At 45.7% G+C, this 19,904-nt stretch overlaps 1 protein-coding gene and 1 pseudogene across 1 annotated transcript in view; one reads left to right on the forward strand and one right to left on the reverse strand.

Moving 5' to 3' along the window:
• ABHD17B (abhydrolase domain containing 17B, depalmitoylase) overlaps nucleotides 1-19,904 on the reverse strand; it is a 50,412-nt gene that overhangs the window by 12,622 nt on the left and 17,886 nt on the right. The window contains exon 2 of the mRNA XM_073543732.1: nucleotides 10,877-11,351. Within this exon, the coding sequence (XP_073399833.1) occupies nucleotides 10,877-11,343 (467 nt within the window). The 5' untranslated portion in view covers nucleotides 11,344-11,351. The remainder of the gene's footprint in view (nucleotides 1-10,876; nucleotides 11,352-19,904) is intronic.
• LOC141048283 (iron-sulfur cluster assembly scaffold protein IscU-like) lies at nucleotides 9,477-9,956 on the forward strand (annotated as a pseudogene).

The following is a 19,904-nucleotide window of genomic DNA, read 5'->3' on the forward strand; positions in this document are numbered from 1 at the left end:
CAGATGGCTTTGTGATTGAAAACAGGGAAGAGTAGTGCCCTCTTCCTGTCGGGGGAACTGGTACTATGACCTTTGAGTCTACCATGTCCTGTAGGTCCCTCCACATTGCGGAGTTCTCCAGGACAACAGTGGGGGCAATATATCTCTCGGGGGGGGGGGGGGGGGAGGAGAATAAAGCTCTATGCTGTAGCCTTCCGCGATGGTTCTGAGGACCCATTGATTGTGGGTGACTCGAGACCAGTTTGTTGCGAAGTGGCGAAGTCTCCCCCCCAATACCTATGGCGTCATTGCCTCCTCGATCTAGATGTTGATGCGAATGAGGGACCCCTGTTCCTCCCACCTTGGCTGAAGGAGCTCCTATAGGAGCTTCTATTGGACCTTGCCCGACCCCTGAATTCAGTCTGTCTCCTAGAAAAGGAGCCTCTCCGAAAGGGCTGGGGCCGCCTGGATTTTTCCTCTGGGAAACCCTTATTTTTATCAGACACCAGCTCTAGAATGTTATTTAAGGCTGGCCCGAATACCCTCAGGCCTGAATACCCTCAGGCCCGAGAAAGGGATGGAGCATAGCTTAGTTTTAGAAGCGTTGTCTCCCGACCAGGATTTAAGCCAGACTGCTCTTCGGGCCGCATTAGAGAGGGAGCTGTTTCTGGCTGCAAACCTTACTGACTTGGCCGACGTATCCGATAGGAACGCCGTGGCCGATTTCATGAGAGGAAGAGATGCTAGGATCTCTGATCTAGGGGTCCTGTTGGTTAGGCGTTCCTCCAACTGCCCCATCCACAAAAACATAGACCTGGCCACCGAGGTGGCTGCTATGTTGACTAATAAGAGCCGCCGACGTCTCCCATGCTCTCTTTAACAAGACGTCCACCTTCCTATCCATCGGGTCTTGGAGACCTGATGAGTCTTCGAATGGGATGGCCTTTTTTTGGTAACCTTGGCGACTGGGACATCTATTTTAGGGACTTCTTCCCATGCCCGGGTTTCCTCGGGATCAAAAGGCAGTCTATTTTTAAAGTCTCGGGAGAGTATCAACCGACGCTCTGCCTCCTTCCACTCCTCCTGGACCATCGTTTTGATGTGTTCACTTACGGGGAACACTACCTGTTTCCTGGTCACTAGTCCTCCAAACATCAAGTCCTGTCTGGACTGTGGTTTAGGGACTTCTTCTATTTGCATAGTGTTCCTGACTGCCTGGACCAACTCGTCAGTGTCCTCCAGTCTGAACAGGTACTTCCTGCTCTGATCCTGTCTATCCCCCAGGATCTCGCCTTCTTCCTCCTGATCCGAGTCCCAGAAGTCAGTCTCCTCACTAGGGCTTGCTTCCGACTCTGGGTCTGCCTCCCACCTTGGACGTTTGCGACTCTGCCCTGGGCTGGGGGACTGACGACGTGCGCGGCTGGCTGTAGAGGCCCGGACTTCCTCCCTTATCAGCGATCTCATTTCGGCAAGGAGGGATGGCTGTTCTTCGCCTATGACCCTTGAGGTACAGGGTCCGCATAGGGTCTTGTTATAGGTGTCTGGCAGCTTTACCCTGCATACGGGGCATCGGACTGATTTGGAGGTGGCTTTTGCTGGGTCCTTCACCCCTGAGGGGGATTCTGCCGGGGTTCCCTTTTCCTAATACAGAAGGGGCTCTACTTAGATCTGGGTTGTGGGGATGGATGGATGGGGGATGCGCACTTACCCCTCCACCTGCTGGCGCATTTCCTTCCATCCTGGCGCGGTTCTGTAGAGCGCTGTGGATCCTCCGAAGCGTGCGCTGTGGGCTCAGAAGCGCGCGCTGTGGACCTCAGTAGCACGCTTTGTGGACCTCAGTAGCACGCTTTGTGGACCTCAGTAGCACGCTCTGTGGACCTCAGTAGCACGCTCTGTGGACCTCAGTAGCACGCGCTGAGATTCAAGGCCGGCGTGTGAAGTCACCGGATGTGACGCGCGACTTCTCGCGATAGGCCGCCTCCTCCACTTCCTGCCCGGGCTGACCTGAGCGCGGCCTCCGCCTGCTATGGCGGCCTGTTGGAGCCGTCGCCCGGCGCCGACATCCTGTCGGTGCCCCCCTGGCCTGCCGCCGCGGGGAGCCGACCTCCGCCTGCTGCGGCGGTCTGCTGCGTCCTGCCACAGGGGCCCAGCCTTCACCCGATCTGGCGGCTGCTTGCGGCTTCGCTCCTGCCTCACGCCATCCTTTCGTTGGTGCCCGTTCGGCCAGCCGCCTTCGGGCACCCGACCATCGCCTCTATGGCGGTCCGTCCTGGAGCCGAGAGCCTCCCCTAGGGAGGAACGGCTCCCTCCAGGCGCGTCGTCCTGCTCTTGGCCTTTGGGGCAGAGGGACTCCCCCCTCGGAGAGTTTCGGCCCCGGGACCTCTTGACAGGGGAAGGCTTGGACTGGCCGTACGATCCCCTGAGCCCCTCCGGTAAGTCTCTCGTGTGTCCCTCCGTGTAGGGACAGGAAAAACACTGGGGGAAAGGGGGTGGGACATGACCTTTTAACCTCTCGTGTGCTTCTCCTGTCCCTGTAAGGAGGAGGAGGACGTCCTCCATGGTGCTGTCAGGTGGACGTCCTGGAAAAAATTGATTTTTTATTTTCACGGCTCTGCGTTATAAACTTCTCTGAAGCACTTGGGGGTTCAAAGTGCTCATCACACATCTAGATAAGTTCCTTCGGGTGTCTATTTTCCAAAATGGAGTCACTTGTGGCCAATGTTTAGGCGCACAGGGGCTCTCCAAATGCAACATGTCATGCGACATGGTGTCCGCTAACGATTGGAGCTAATTTTCCATTCAAAAAGTCAAATGGCGCTCCTTCCCTTCTGAGCCCTGTCGTGCGCCCAAACAGTGGTTTATGACAACATATGAGGTATCTGTGTACTCAGGAGAAATTGCCCAACAAATTTTAGTATCCATTTTATCCTGTTGCCCATGTGAAAATGAAAAAAATTGATGCTAAAAAATTTTTTTGGAAACATTAAAATATCCATTTTTTCCTTCCACGTTGCTTTAGTTCCTGTGAAGCACCTGAAGGGTTAATCTTCTTGAATGAGGTTTTGATCAGCTTGAGGGGTGCAGTTTAGAATGGTGTCACTTTTGGGTATTTTCTGCCATATAGACCCCTCAAAGTGACTTCAAGTATGAGGTGGTCCCTTAAAAAAATGGTTTTGTTAATTTTGTTGTAAAAATGAGAAATCGCTGGTCAACTTTTAACCCTTATAACTTCTAAAAAAAAAAAAAAAAAAAAATTTGTTTCCAAAATTGTGCTGGTAGAAAGTAGACATGTGGGAAATATTTACTAACTATTTTGTGTCACATAACTCTGGTTTACTTTAACAGAATAAAAACTCAAAATTTGAAAAATCGCTAAGTATTCACCAAATTTCCGTTTTTTTTCACGAATAAACGCAAAAATTATCGACCCAAGTTTACCACTAACATGAAGCCCAATATGACACGAAAAAAACTGAATCGCTGGGATCCGTTGAAGCGTTCCTGGGTTACCACCTCATAAAGGGAATTGCAAAAAGTGGCCTGGTCATTTAGGTCAAAATAGGGTGGGTCATGAAGGGGTTAAAGGGACTGTCGGCACAGAATGACTGTTCAACCAAAAATACAGGCACTCGATGCATCACAGCGTGGCCGATCGTTTATATACACCTTCCATCTATCTCCACCCTTTTCTAGCTCTATGAAGCCAGAGCTGTCCATCAAAGGGGAGGGGGTGGGGTGGAGATTGAGGGGCAAACAAGCAGATGGGCAGGTGTATATAAATGACTGGCTCTTCCATGAAGCATCGAGTGGCGGACCTTCATTTGAAAAACCACTCTGTGCTGGCAAGAGTTCTTTTAAAAAGGTGTGGTGCCAAATTAGGAAGAGTTTAGCTATCCATAGAGTAATGATCTCCGGAGTTCTGACCATTAGGATCCCTATTAATGCCAAGAAAGGTTGTCTACATGCACACCTCTGCTACATTTACAGATCTTCAGTGTCCAGTTCTCAGGAACAGTTGGGATCCCAGCAATCGGGATATTAACCTACAGATAGATGATGGCTTCAAAGCATGACAGCCACTTTGAGTGAGCATTAACTTTCTAATAAATCTATTCTATTGAGAAAAAAAAAAAAATCTAAACTTGTTTTGGCGTCTTAACCTAGTTTCTAGAAACAATAAGGACATTTGAACAATAAAACAACTTCTCTAATGCAGAAAACAATGGGAGCTTGGCATTATGAAGCCATTCTTGTACAGCGATTGTCTTATGATTGCTGATCACGCGTCTACAGTATATGACTCATCTGGTTGGACCGCCATCACTGCTGGAAGTGCCTCACCTACCTAATGCTACTTTAATGTCAACTATCCAAGCCAAGACATGCACTACTGACACATCAAGTATAGCCAGGATGTGTAGGCAATTCCTGCTCCCGAAGTCACATTAATAGCTACCTCATATGCATAGCTGATGTGAGTACTATGGCATAATGACCGTCGCAACCATGGGGTTACAAAGTCAACATAAGAACGGTGGATTAGGGATCACCAGTTATGTTCGACCAGAGATTGCGATTCGCCACAAGAAAAGTTGCCCAATGTATGGGATTGGCTCAAAAACCACATAAGCAGCATGAGGTCTAGTAGGTAATCAGACACTGCAGTTAATCTGTGGTCAAACATACGGTACATACATATTTTGGATTTAAGGTTTAACGCTGCGTTCACGCGTCGGTTTTTTGCGTTTTCGCAGCTTTTAACGCGCGATTTTGCTGCGAAAACGCAAAAAAACAGCATCCCATGCAATCCTATAGGATTCTGCAATGCTGTGCTAATGCTGCGGATTTTCCCGCTGCAGAATCGCATAGCGGAAAAATACGCAGCCAGCTTGCTCATTTTGCGGAATCGCGGCGATCCTGCACCCATAGGAATGAATTGTTCCGCTTACTTCCCGCATGTGGCTGTGCCCACCGTGTGAAAAGTAAGCAGAACATTTGCTGATGGTACCCGCGGTCTGGAGGAGAGGAGACTGTCCTCCGGGCTGTGGCTACCATATCCCTGTAAAAAATAGAATAAAAAAAATGGTGTTATATTCACCTTCCGGCATCCAGCGCAGCCTTCCTGGGCCTCAGCGATGCTTCCGTTCCCAGTAATGCCTTGCAAGACCTTTGAGGACGTCGTGTTATCGCGATAATGTAGCGGTCCCTATTCCTCGCGAGATCGCTACATTATCGCGACGTCAAAGGTCTTGCAAGACATTACTGGAAACGGGAGCATCGCTGAGGCCTGGGAGGGCTGTGCGGGACGCCGGACGCAGGGCTGTGGAGTCGGAGTCGAGGTCAGTTTTGGTTGGAGTCGGAGTCGGTAAAAATGACTCCAGCTTTAAAAAAAATGTATTAATATTTCATAATTGAACTTTCATATGAATTTTATAAATGTTACTCAAATATATATATGATCTATCAAACTATGAACAGTGATAAGCAGTTCTGCTGGAGATAGAGACATTTCTTACTTCTTGTGTGTCACTGTTCTCCACTGACCTCATCTAATCTTATACTTTGTTAACCTCATGCTGCCCCAACCCCCCTACTTACAATGTATGAAACTGAAAGTGAAAATGTGTTGCAAATTCTTAGTAGTAAAGCTCCTCCTCTAGACGATCATACTAGGTGTGCGTCTTCCAAGCATCTCACAGCTGCCTGCTACTCAGAAGAGGAAGACTGTAAGAAGTATTATCCTTTCAACAAACTTTGCATCAGTTAACTGTGAGTACATGAGGAATAATAACAGTATTACTGACCACTATATCAGTTGTACGACCTGGCAATAATTTTGTACAATTGTTTTTAGGAAAAACAATTGTCATTTGGATTGTGAATGCAGAATTAAAAACCTGAGAATGTCAAAGAAGCATCACATTAAATCAGCTGTATTTGAACATTTCACCATCACTCAAGATAGAAAACATTATGTCTGTCAGTGTATGACAAATGATCCAGACGAAAACAAATGCTGTGAAGCCAAGATGAGTGCATATTCAGGCAAAGATAAAAATGCTCCTACCAGAGCTTCTAATCTAAAGAGACATTTACAGCGCTTTCATCCAGAAGTACTGAAAGCAGTGGATGAGAAAGACTGCATCCAAACCAATGAACCAGTGCCCAGCTCTTCCAGCCAAACAAAGGAGCAGAGAACTTTGCAGCCATCAGTTGCAAGATATTTTGTCAGTGACAAAGTTACTGTGACAATGACAGTAGATACATTTAAAAAACAGATCATAGAGCTTGTTGTAAAGGATAGTGTGCCTATTTCATTATTTTCACGACCAGCTTTTGTGTGTCTGAATGGGGAAATGGCCCGCAAGCTTGGTGTTTCTCTGGAGAGAGAATTAGAAAATTAGTAATCGAAGAATCTTTTAAACAAAAGGAAGAACTTAAAAAAAAACTCTCAAGGGACGCTTTCTGTTTCTTAAAATGGATGCCTGCACACGTCACAGAGTGAACTATTTTGCCATCAATGTCCGATTTGTTTGTGACAAAAATGAAATAGTTACCAAGACATTGGCAGTAAAAGACACCAAAGCTCATCACACCAGTGAGTTTCTCCAGGTCTTGGTGGAAAAGGTTCTGCAAGACTATGAACTTAAAAAAGAGCAAGTTCTGTCGTAACTGACAATGCTTCAAGTATGATAAGTACTATTAAGCTAATGAATGAGAGTAATGATGTGACCAGCAGCTAGAAGAACATTCTGGGTCCACAGACACAGAAATGTTTGAAATAGAGGAACACAGTATTGTAACTGAGGAGCAAACTGAAGTTGCTTCAGATGAATAGCAACACGATAGTTTAGATGATCTTGTTGAAACTGTGTCAATATGTTCTTTCATTCATCACATGCGCTGTGTTGTGCATACGCTACAGCTGGCTATAAGAGACAGTCTGCAAGAAGGACATGCTGCTGCACTGATTGGCAAGGTGAGAAAATTGGCTACTGTTGCCAGAACCCCTAAAGTTGACTCAATTTTGAAGAGACGTGCTGGAAAAGGGGCAATTATTGATCAAGCCACACGATGGGGCAGTACTTACTTAATGATTCAGCGCTTGGTTGAACTGAAAACCTTTCTTGTAGACATGGCTAACCCTCAACTGACGCTAAATGAAAGTCAATGGAATCAGGTGACTGAGCTGGAAAAATTGCTAGAGCACCCATTTACAGTGACTAAAAAATTACAAGCAGAGGACTTAACTCCAGGTATTTTCTTAAAGGAGTGGAAGAACCTGATGTTTCGCCTGTCCCAAAGAGGAGGGTTAATTGCAAGTGGCATTGCTACATCAATGAAACGGAGAGAGGAGCTACTATTACAAAATAACATTCTTTTGGCAGCTGTTTATGTAGACCCAATGCATCGGATTCTTCTAGATGATCAACAGCTAAGTAAAGGAAAAGAAGCTCTGTTTGAAATAGCAGTAAGGATGAAAGGGTTGCATTACAGTCAGGAGGAACAAGAAGAATTTGGTCGTCCTGCCACATCTTCACCCTCATCATCAACTGATGAAGAATTTAATTTCGAAAAATATTTGGATCACAAGGACCGTGCAAAGCGTTCCCACATAGAAGAGTCATCCCCATCAAGGAACACAGCCAGTACATTTCAGCAGAATTTTTCATGTGCACTAAAAGAAATTGAGAAATTTGACCGTTCATCAAAAATAACAGTGCAACAAGCGATTCCTCTGTATCCTGACATTGTCAGAGATGTTGCCCGAGTGGTTACTGCTTTGCCACCAACACAAGTTAGTGTAGAGAGGTTGTTCTCTGCTCTCAAAATAATTAGATCAGATTTGAGGGCATCCATGAAGGAGGATCTGACAGAGGCAATACTTTTTCTGAGGACAAATTTATAGATTTCTTCTTAACTGCATAAAAGTGTTTATTGCATATTTACTTACAGTTTAGAAAAGTTTATAAAAGTTATTTGCTATATTCTAATTGTATTCTAATAAATGTAGTTTTTGCTCTAAGTGGTCTGATTACTTATATGATGGTGAGAAACTGAATAAGCACGATGTTTAATATTTTACAACAGTAAATTTGTTGTTATGAATTGGCCATTTATGAAGGAGTCGGAGCCGGAGTCTGATAAAATCCAGGAGTCGGAGTCGCAACTGTGGCTTACCGACTCCACAGCCCTGGCCGGAAGGTGAATATAACACTTTTTTTATTATTTTTAACATTAGATCGTTTTACTACTGATGCCACATAGGCAGCCTCAATCGTAAAAAGTTGGTCACACTCGGCAAACACTGTTTGACGAGTGTGACCAACCTGTCAGTCAGTTCTCCAAGCGATGCTACAGATCGTTTTGAGAACGCTAGCATTCTGCAAGCTAATTACACTTGCAGATTGCTAGTTTTTCCGCAGGAAAATCGCAGGAATTTAAAATGTGATTTTCCCGCGGAATGGAATTCCGGCGGAATTCTCGTGGTAACTTCCGCAAGAGTTCCGCTACGTGTGCACATAGCCTAAAAGTTGACCATTTGCCCAGTTATTATTGCTCCTTTTTGCAAGCAGAAACCTGCTAAACTGGAAGGTACAGGTTCACATTGTGTATATGCAAAGGTTACAAGTGGTTTTGCCGCAGGGACCAAACACCAAAAGGCCACATTCACATGTCCAGTATTTAGAAGCTGAACCCAGGACGTGTATCTATTATACTTTTCCTCCGATTGTTCCACTCATGATTTTGGCTTACAAATGCTGAAGTAAAAATACTGAACGTAAGCACCCTTAGGGTGAAGCCCTGAGGCTGTGGGTTGTAATGATCACCTAGGCATGTTAACAATGCAACCATTTCTTTATTCCTTATATCCATGGTCTTGCAACAATTCCAGGTAGAGCGTCACAATGCAATGTCCCCAGTCCACAAGTTCCCATCCTGGAGCTGATAGTTCTACTGCTGCCATTACTAGGCGATACCCACTGTCTCCCAACTTTTTATTGGCCTGCAGCTTTTGTATCTCCCCCCAGTATAGTCTATAGCCAGAGTCCCTGTTCCATACCACAGCCATAACATCTCCAGCTATCAACAGTCCTTAAGATAGTTCCTTACATCCAGTTGGTCGATATCACAACTGTAGCACGTGTACCAAGCTCCAGCCAGCAACCCATCTCTACTCTCCATATGCACCAAAACCTCAACAGATCCTGGTCACTCAGCATCACTGCACCTCACGAAACATGTAGCCCATTGCTTTCACTCTCCTGATGCCAACTCACTGGAGGGCAGAATTGTTCACACCCTCCCCCTTAAACATTCTTTGAGCTAAAAGCAAATGTTTAAGAGCCCAGTCTCAAGCCTGTCTGCAGGGTTATCAGAAATGCCCCTGCAGAAAGGAACAAAGATACATGTACTCACCAGAAGCAGGACAGAAATGCTAATGTAAACCTTATGTATACATGAGATCCAGCCATCTTGACTGTTGAACAGAAGCAATGGCAGGAGTAGGACAGCTGTTTTGCTCCATGTGGAGTAGGTGTGAGGCGCCATAGTTCTGAGTCCCGTGTGCCGCCTATCACAAGAAGGTTGTTGACCACTATGGAGAACCCACAGAACATTGGCTCTCTTGACAAGAACGCCAAGAATGTTGGACCGGGTCTAGTTGGTGTGCCAGCATCTGGTGAGGTTATGAAACTGCAGACTGAAGTGGATGGAAATGGGACAATTGTTGATGCCAGGTTCAAAACATTTGGCTGTAGTTCTGCAATTGCATCCAGCTTTCTGGCTACAGAATGGGTGAAGGGCAAAACGGTTGATGAGGCAATGACCATCAAGAATACCGACATTGCCAAAGAGCTCTGCCTTCTACCAGTGAAGCTATATTGTTCTATGCTAGCGGAAGATGCAATCAGAGCTGCCTTGGCAGACTACAGACTGAAGCAAGACAAGGAGGAAGCATCAGCCAGCGGCTAGTGTCTGTCCGGACATCCAACTTGACACTTCGTAATGCCGTTCTCATAGGATATAGGGCGTGCTTTTTACCATTAGAATACCAGACTTGACAATACGCACAATAAGACAGCAGCTTGTCCAACTGTGTGAATGTTCTCTCTGTAACAGATTTCTGTCTGTTTGCAAAATGTACTCTTAGAATAAGTCTTGAGTATTGGTCTTGATTGTGACCCAAATGTATAGATTTTGCTCAAAAGCCATAGTATACATGTGTGTAAAATGCTGCAACTACTTCTGAATATGCATCTTAAGATAGGTCCTCCTCCCTCACTTTTTGGTATGCAGTTTTTTAATGTTACAAATAGTCACATTAAACCAGTATTAAATATTTTTATGTTCTCATGAGAACCAACCTGCATGTCTTCGAAGCTCTGCTTACCGTCACTGAACAGAAACATTGATTCCTGAGGCTGAAAATTTTCCAGGTGAGAACTGACCAGTAAGCAAATTTTTAATAAACAACAATATCGACATACCAGTGGTCCGTGCTGGAAAAAGTTTGTGGCCAGCTCCTCACACTTTGCATTATTGCCTTTATTTGAATTTTAACCACTTATACTCGAAACTCATTGGTATTGCAGGTACAGAGAAACATGCAAACCAGCTTTTGAGAACAAGAAGATCAATATGGTCCTTCATACATGCCTATACTATGTTTTAGAGGTGTCCAGCCCTTATGGATTCTAAAAGGTGGTATGAAAGCCAATGGCATAGGAGCCACTAATGCCACTTGGACCATGTGACATTGACCAGTTTGACCATACACAGCACCTGGACTTGCCCACGCCTAGATCACCAATTCAGTCAGATATGGAGGAGCCAAACATCAGTAATGTAATGGCATCAGGAGCAGCCTGCTCACCCATCTGTACATGCCACTCACCTCGTTCTCAGCGCAATCCAAGCAGCATCAATGTCAGCATACAAATTTTTCTCTGTTGGTTTTCCAGAACTTGACCCATATCCAGAATAATCATAAGAAAATATGTTACAGTTGATCCGTGAACCTAGTCCTATGTAAAAACTGCTCATCTGACCAAGATCTACAGCGTTTCCGTGAGAAAACAGCAGCGTGTACTTGGCATTTGGTGAGCAACGTACAAACATGCAGGCAATGCGGTTCCCCCGACTGGTTCTAGTCATGAAGCACTCTATAGCATCCTTTTCCCTGGCAGAATATTGCCAGTCTGCACGTTCCGATAGATGTAGAGTCCAGCGGCTTCCGCTCTCGTCACATATAAGGGTGTAAGTTGGATCAGGGGGTAAAAAGGCAAGCTTAGAGGCAATCTTCCCTGGACATGGAGGGCAGCAGAAGAGGCAGCACAGCTCACTAAAGGACAGATTATTCATCTTGAGATCTGTAAAGAAAGAATGTAGGTTTAGTTTTTGACATGGTTAAAGTGGACCAAAATTTCTAAGCTATGTACCCTTAAAGGGAATGTCACATCAAAAAAGCACTTATTTCCTCTACATATAGAATGAAAAGGGATTGGTCACCAAAATGTATTATTCATTTTAATTTTCTTTTTTTGGGTGGTGGTCCATATGTACCCAATATACATGTACAAGTTGAATAATTTGCATTTTGGGTGTGAGACTCCCTTTAAGCACAGCACAACAGTGAGTACCCCCCTAAAGAAAAGCCTTGTACAACCATGGCTACTTGTAGAACAGCTTGAAAAGAGAAGATTTAAGGAGTTTACACTACATCACTTGCACATTGATATACCAAAGCTAAACCAAAAGTGTACATTAAAGTGACTGTTAGAATGTCCTTTATCATATACCTCCATTAACAAATTTTGAAGAGGTCCTGTGCCAAGAAACTCTCTTGGCCAGAGTGAAGAGTGGCGACAAAGTCTCAAACTCTACACTAGCGTTTCTCAACTCCGTTCCTCAAGACCCACCAACAGGTCATGTTTTTGGGAATTCCTTTGTGATGGAATTAATGCTTGAGCAGGTGATGAAATTGTCACCTGTGCAATAAGAAGGATGTCCTGATCACTTCACCTGTTGGTGAGTCTTGAGGACTGGAGTTGAGAAACACTGCTCTAGAGGAACTAGTCCTGGACTGCACAAATAAGCCATTAAGCTAAAAAGCCACTGTGTAATCCTAGTTTTCACCTGTGGAGGTGCTGCAGGTATATTGATCGCTTACTATTAGGGTTCCAAACCAGATTTCTGCTGCTCCCACTTTTCCCTCTAGAAATAAACATACTGGGGGGTAAATTTAATAACTGCACACGATGATCAGAAAGGTCAGTATCTAGCATTCAATGATACTTTAAAGCCTAGCTCCCATTTTCCAATACTTGAATAGGTTAAATTAAAAAATAAGCTGAAAAGGCCGATAAACATGACAAATTTTCCCTAATGTTGATGCAAAACAGTTATAAATATGAAGTGATCAACCATAGCACAAGAGCGTAGCCAGGCTAAAGGACATCCTACATTTTACCACCATAAGTGGTCACTACACAGATGGCTAGACAGGGCTTATAGAAACCGGTCCTGTAGAAGAATCTGACACAAGAGCCCCTACTTACAACCAACATCAGAAATGCTTCAGATGGACCCACCTACAAAGCACATTAGATGAGAGGCAGTCACCAGAAATAGATGCACTGACTAGTCTAGTGACTAAGCAGAAGTAGGAGGAGGGCGCAAGCTTCCCTTTATGGCCCACAATAAATATATCCTCAGGAAAACAATCCCTGGAGGAAGTTACCCAAGATGTAAAGAGGTTACCTCAGTCACACTATTTATATAATCTAGCCCACTAGGTTAGTGACTTACAGGGACAAATTAAGGCCCTTTGTATTGAACAAGTATGAGACTTTGCGCTTTCATGCCAGTATGAAACAGCCGTGCCAAAGTAGGTGGACCTGGGGCAAGGTTGTGCCCACCAAATTTAGCAAAAGAGCCATCGGATTTTAGCGCAGGAATGCTACGGCAGCACCTGAGATGTGCAAAATTCATGGTCCTCTTGGCCAAAAAAAAAAAAAAAATTACACATATACTCTGCATTCAGACAGATGTGTAAAAACTCTTAATTGGCCCCTGAGACCAGGGCTGTGGAGTCGGAGCCCATTTTGGTGGAGTCGTTGTCATGGAAATTGAGGAGTCGGAGGTTTGGCTTACTGACGCCACAGCCCTGCGCCTCAGACTAAATTTTAACCTTAAAAAGGGATGTTCTCAATTTTGAGAGTTTATTTCTAAGTATACGAGATTATTTTCCAACCGCTGGGTTGCCCAATTGCCAGAGTAGCTACCGATCCTGAGAAATTTGGCTGGAATGGCGTAGAGGTCGATCATACACACTATTACATTCATTCTTAAAGGGAGCAATGGAAATTGTCGAGTGCAGCGCTCAGCTGATCTGCGCTCCTCTTAAAATGAATAGAAGCAGGGCGCACAATCTACCTGCGCACCATTAGGACAAGGTTCTTCCAAGGTCCGACCCTTGGGATTGAAGGTGGCGGCAGCAGCTGGACCCCTATTGACTGGAACGTTATCCCCCATCACGTGGTTAGGGATAACAACTTTAGAACCTCATTTTAACCCCTTCCTGACATTTGCAGGACATCCATCCACATCATGGTTGGGAAAACCAATGCAGTAAATACGTCATGGCGATCTCCCGCACACAGGAGGCTGTGCACGCGCGATCACCGCTGGGTGTCGGCTGATTCTGACACGCAGGGGCGGTACCCACACCGCTCCCAGCACTTTTTAGCCAGCTAAATACTGCGATAGATATTGGAATATAAAATAAAAGAAGAGTCATGGGGCTGAAAATGGTACCAATAAAGGTCAACCTGTCCCACAAATAAAAAGCCGTTGCGTGAATGTCGGCAGAAATCTGGAAAAATTAGAGCTCAAAATATGGCAATGCAAAACTTGTTTTTCTTTTTGCAAAAAAACTAGTCTTTTAGTGTGTGACAGCCACCAAACAAACCAGATCTAAATCTTTGTCAAGGACTTCACCTCATCACAGGCCAGGAAGGTCACGCAGAACCACCCACTGATATTTGGAGAGAACAGCTCTCTGCTGCCCACTATCATCTGGACAATTACAAGACTGGCTGACGGTCAGTGGAGGTTGCTCACACCAACAGGCTGGTTATTGGAAAGCCAACGGTGAGCGTATGGTAAATACTCCTCTGGATTCCAACACGTGGAATATGTACATACCCCCATACAATCACAGCCAACTGCAGACTGTTCACCACTAGTCCACACATTGCATCAATAACACATGCTACCAAGGACATGACCGGTTCCCGGTAAGGAGTAGGGCCCAGATCATATGGCCTTATGGTTAATTGCTGCTCTTGGAAATGTTTCAGTCTGACAGTCTAGTCCTTGGATCAGATGAGGTTGCCACCTTTGGTCTATATTTACAGCGAGCAGGAGGTATCCCTACAAGCCCGAGGCTGCTCCCAGCTCTTCCTAGGCACACACAGCCTCTGCACAGTGGGAACGCTGCCCAACTCTTTCACGTAACTGATTCCATCATTATTCAGCAATTTCCTGCTCTTTTCATAGTGGATCAGCTGGGTGACCTAGCTTCTAAAGTCTTCCGCAAACAGCTTGATTTAACTTGCCTCTATTCTCATAGCAGATCAGCAGTGCAATCCATCCCTTCTGCTTCATTGGGCTTTCCTACAGTGGGAAAGCTGGGCTAAGGCTGTGATCACTATGAGAATGCCACTGTAACCCAACATATAGAACAATGCAATGGGGGACGGAGAGGCAAGGCAGGAGTGCATACTGGTGGTACGCTCAGCCAGCCAAGTACACATCTCCTGATCTTCAGAGAAATTAAAGGAGGCATTTCAAGGCAGAATGGAGGCAGATACAAGAACTGCCCCTTTATATCACATTTGCATCCAAGTGACAGGTACACGGTCACCAATTTCCACGCTGTGGAACTGGACTTGCTTAGTGGATCTGAGACATGTCAACTCACGATGCAGCCATCAGCGTGTACTTCCCTCCATCCAATGTATATATAAATTTGATTTCTATAGCACCTACATATTCCGCAGCACTTTACATTTCAGAGAGGATTTGTACAGACAATAGACATTACAGCATAACAATAATCACATAGATCATAACAGATACCAAGAGGAATGAGGGCCCTGCACGCAAGCTTACAGTCTGAGGAAAAAGGTAGACACGATAGGTGAGTGGTAAACTGTTGCCCTGATTGTATGGACCAGCCATAATGTTAAGTGTGTAACAGTACAGACACAGAGGGCTAATGGATGCATCAAGCATGTGGGAACATGATGCAGGGAACCTGGTTATGGTAAAACGTTTGGCTGTGCCACACAGGGATAGATTAGGTTAATGTGTTGAGGTGGTAGGCCAGTCTGAATAAATGCGTTTTCAGGGCACGCTTAAAGTTGTGGGGATTGGGACTAATCACATTGACCTGGGAAGTGCATTCCAAAGAATTGGCGCAGCACGTGTATAGTCTTGGAGACGGGAGTGGGAGGTTCTGATTATTGAGGATGCCAACCTCAAGTCATCAGCAGAACGGAGGGCGCGGGTAGGGTGGTATACTGAAACAAGGGAGGAGATGTAGGGTGGTGCTGAGCCATGGAGGGCTTTGTGGGTGACGGTAATAAGTTTATACTAAATTCTGGAGTGGATGGGTAGCCAGTGTAATGACTGGAACAAGGTAGAGGCATCGGTGTAACGATTGGTGAGGAATATGATCCTGGCTGCACGATTCAAGACAGATTGGAGGGGGGGGGGGGGGGAGTTTGGTAAGAGGGAGACCAATTAGAAGAGAGTTACAGCAGTCCAGACAAGAATAAGAGAAGCAGTAAGAGTTTTTGCAGAGTCAAAGTAAGAAAAGGTCGAATTCTAGAAATATTTTTGAGGTGCAGATGACAAGAGGGAGCCAGTGATCGAATGTGGGGGGCAAAGGAAAGCTCGGAGTCAAGTATGACCCCAAGACAGCGGGCATGTTGCTGGGGAGTAATAGTGGAACCACACACAGAAATGGCAATGTCGGGTATAGGTACATTTGTAGAGGGTGGAAACACAAGGAGTTCAGTCTTTGACAGGTTCAGTTTCAGATAGTGAGGACATGATGTTTGACACAGTGTTTAGACAATCGCTTGTGTTTTCTAGAAAGGCAGGCGTGATGTCAGGAGAAGAAGCGTATAATTGGGTGTCATCAGCATAGAGATGGTACTGGAAACCAAATCTACTGATTGTTTGACCAATAGGGGCAGTGTACAAGGCGAAGAGGAGGGGGCCTAGAACCGATCCTTGAGGAACCCCAACAGTTAGGGGAAGGTGAGAGGAGGAGAAACCGGCAAAAGATACAGTAAAGGAGCCGACAGAGATAGGAGAACCAGGAGAGAACGGTGTCCTTGAGGCCAATGGAACGGAGCATAGTGAGGAGCTGATGATCCACAGTGTCGAATGCTGCAGAGAGATCCAAGAGAATTAGCATGGAGTAATGACCATTTGATTTAGCTGTTAGTAGATCACTAGAGACTTTAGTGAGGGCAGTTTCAGTAGAGTGTAAAGAGCAGAAACCGGATTGGAGATTGTCGAGAAGAGAGTTATCAAAGAGATAGCGGATAAGATGGGAGTGGACCAGGCGTTCCAGGAGTTTAGAGATGAAGGGAAGATTAGAGTCAGGTCTATCGTTAGCGGCACAGTTTTGGTTGAGAGATGTTTTTTTTTTTTTTAAGTAGTGGATGTATGATGGCATGCTTAAATGAGGGAAAGATACCAGAAGAAAGGTTAAATATTTTAGTTAGGTGAGGGGTGACAGCAGGGGAAAGGGACTGGAGGAGATGTGACAGAAATGGGTCACTAGTGCAAGTGGTTGGGCAAGAAGATGCAAGGAGCCTGCTTACTACTACTTCTGTGACTGTTTCAAAATCAGAGAATGAGCTAGATGCAGTGGGGGAGGGAGGACAGTGCATGGTATGAGGTGATTGGGAGATGATTTCCTGTCAGATCTGGTCAATTTTTTCTTTGAAGTAATTGGCCAGATCGTCAGCACGGAGCTCCGTGGTTGGGGCCTGTACTCTTGGGTTGAGTAGAGAATGAAAAGTGTCAAAGACGTTTCGGGTTATTGGACAGTGAGGTGATGAGTGTGTTGAAATAGGTTTGTTTTGAGAGGTGAAGGGCACTGTTCTATGTTCTAAGCATAAACTTATAATGGATGAAATCTTCGTGTAGATTGGATTTTCTCCACAGATGTTTGGCGCACCTGGAGCACCGCTGCAGGAAATGTGTTTGCAGGGTGTGCCAGGGTTGTCACAGTCTGTTGTGGTGTTCTATTTATAGGGGGTGCAAATTCATCCAGGGCACTTTGAAGCGTTTGATTGTAATGCTTCAATGCGGAATCAGGACGTGAAAGGGAGGAGATAGGGGCCAATGAAGACTGTAAATTCTTCATAAGTTTCTGGGTGTTAATGGCCTGTATGTTTCTATAAATATGGACAGTGGGGGTGACCTGAGCAGCCTGGCAGTTCTTGATAGAGAATGAAAGAATATTGTGGTCAGAGAGCGGGAGAGGGGAGTTTGCAAAATCATCCACTGTACAAAACCGAGAGAAGACCAAGTCGAGGGAGTTTCCGTCTTCATGCGTTGGAGAATTAGTAAGCTGCGAAAGGCCAAACGAGGAGGTTAGAGATAAAATGTGAGTAGCAGATGGGGAGAGGGGAAGAGCAATGGGGATGTTGAAATCTCTCATGATGAGGGTAGGGATGTCACAGGAGAGAAAATGTGGAAGCCAAGTGGCAAAATGATCCAGGAACTGATGGGAGGGGCCGGGAGGACAATACACCACCGCCACTCACATGGAGAAGGGGGTGTAGAGTCTGACGGCATGGACCTCAAAAGAAGGGAAGACTAGTGAGGGTAGTTGAGGGATAATCTGAAAGGTACATTTTGGTGATAGGAGCAGACCAACGCCTCCACCTGCTCTATTGTCGGATCTTGGGGTATGAGAGAAATGTAGTCCCCCGTATGAAAGAGCAGCAGTAGCGGTAGCGTCTGACTGCTGGATCCAAGCTTCAGTAAAAGCCAGGAGGTTAAGAGAATTAGGCTGGTTTCACATTCGCGTTAAAACGACGCTGCGCACTGCGTCGTTAAGCCCCGCCCCGATCCGGCTCCCTGCCCGCCCCATCCGGGATCGCCGCCTACTTTCGCATTTGCACGCATGCGATCGGCGCACCCTATCTTTAGCATAGGGTGCGCAGATCATGCGCTGCCAGTGTGAAAGTAGCGTGCTGCGCACTTTTGACGGTGCGCCGAAATGCAGCATGTTGCACTTCGGCACGCACGGCGCACTGTCAAAAGTGCGCAGCACGCTACTTTCACACTGGCAGCGCATGATCTGCGCACCCTATGCTAAAGATAGGGTGCGCCGATCGCATGCGTGCAAATGCGAAAGTAGGCGGTGATCCCGGATGGGGCGGGCAGGGAGCCGGATCGGGGCGGGGCTTAACAACGCAGTGCGCAGCGTCGTTTTAACGCGAATGTGAAACCAGCCTTAGAAAGGAAAAAAAGTCATGAGTGAAGGAGAGTTTGTTACACACTGAGTGAGAATTCCAAAGTGCACAATTAAGAGAAACAGATTGCATGCAGGGAATATTAATAAGATTACAGGGGTTTCTGAGTGTTGTGGGGGTTTGACTTTCTATAACATGGGGGACCAGGGTTGGGAGCAATGTCTCCTGCGACTCGGAGGAGGATAGAAAGTGAGCAGATGGTTAAGTGATTTGTGAGAGTGTCTCTTATGTTGAATGGTGGGACTGACTGGATCTGTGCAATTTAACAATGTGAAAAGAGCACGAGTGCTATACATAGGAGAGGAAAGGAGCAAGGGGCCGATATGGATGGAGTGTAGAGAGTTAATGCCAGGGCAGTGGATGCGTGTGAATGCAGCGGCCAGGATATAAATTACACAAATGCATATGGTATATATTTGTTGTATTCCAAATGTACAGGGAGTAGATGTATATAAATGTCTTACCTGTTATGATTGAGTCACCGCAGGAGGCAAAAACAGAAATGCTAGCTAAGTCCTGAAAACCAGAGAAGTTGGCAACTATCAGATTGCAGACCCCTGAACCCATCAGCACAACTAGCAGCAGCCGTGGGGGGCTCCCACGATGACCTAGACCCCTCGATCACAGCCGGAGAGATACACAGGCCTAAAGAAGGAAAGGGGAAATCTAACTGCCCCAGAGCAGACCCCAAAGCAATAGGCAGCCCCCCACATATAATGATGGTGAAGCAAGATGAAAACACTTACACAGACAGAAAGACAGGCTGAGCAAAGACGGGGCCCAAAAACTACCTAGATAGGAACGGATAGGAAGGCTGCTGTCTGCAATCTGCCAAAACCCTATCAGAGACAAAAGCCAACAAGCTGACATAAAAATGGCCCTGAAGCAACTAAGCTTCAAAAACTAAAATCAGCACTCAGGTACTTTCAGAAGACAGAGCTCAAGGAACACTGCACACTCCAGCAGGGAGTGGCAGAATCCAAAAAGCAAGAAAAACAAAAACAAATCTTAGATGCAAAAAGGCAAAACAGAAAACGTAGCTTTAGGAGAGCAGGAATCAGACTGGTGTCCAAGAGTCCACAGAGAAATCACCCGCAGGGCAGAAAGGGCGTAGGCTGCCTTAAATCCAGTCAGTGACTCCACTCAGCCAATCGTCTTCATTAGTCACAGGTGCCTGATAATCAGGCTCACTACCTTCCTTCACTAGAATAGGGAGTTCACCAGGCCTCAGTGACGGAGGGGAAAATGAACTCACAACACTTACCTGTCTCCTGCCCTGTCTAACTGCCATGTTATAACTGCCAGTACTTTGATACATGTACTTAGATTACAGATGCATAAATGGTCCCCCAAGCT

Source organism: Dendrobates tinctorius, unplaced genomic scaffold (assembly GCF_039654945.1).
Source record: "Dendrobates tinctorius isolate UK_male_01 unplaced genomic scaffold, ASM3965494v1 ptg000134l, whole genome shotgun sequence".
NCBI lineage: Eukaryota > Metazoa > Chordata > Amphibia > Anura > Dendrobatidae > Dendrobates > Dendrobates tinctorius.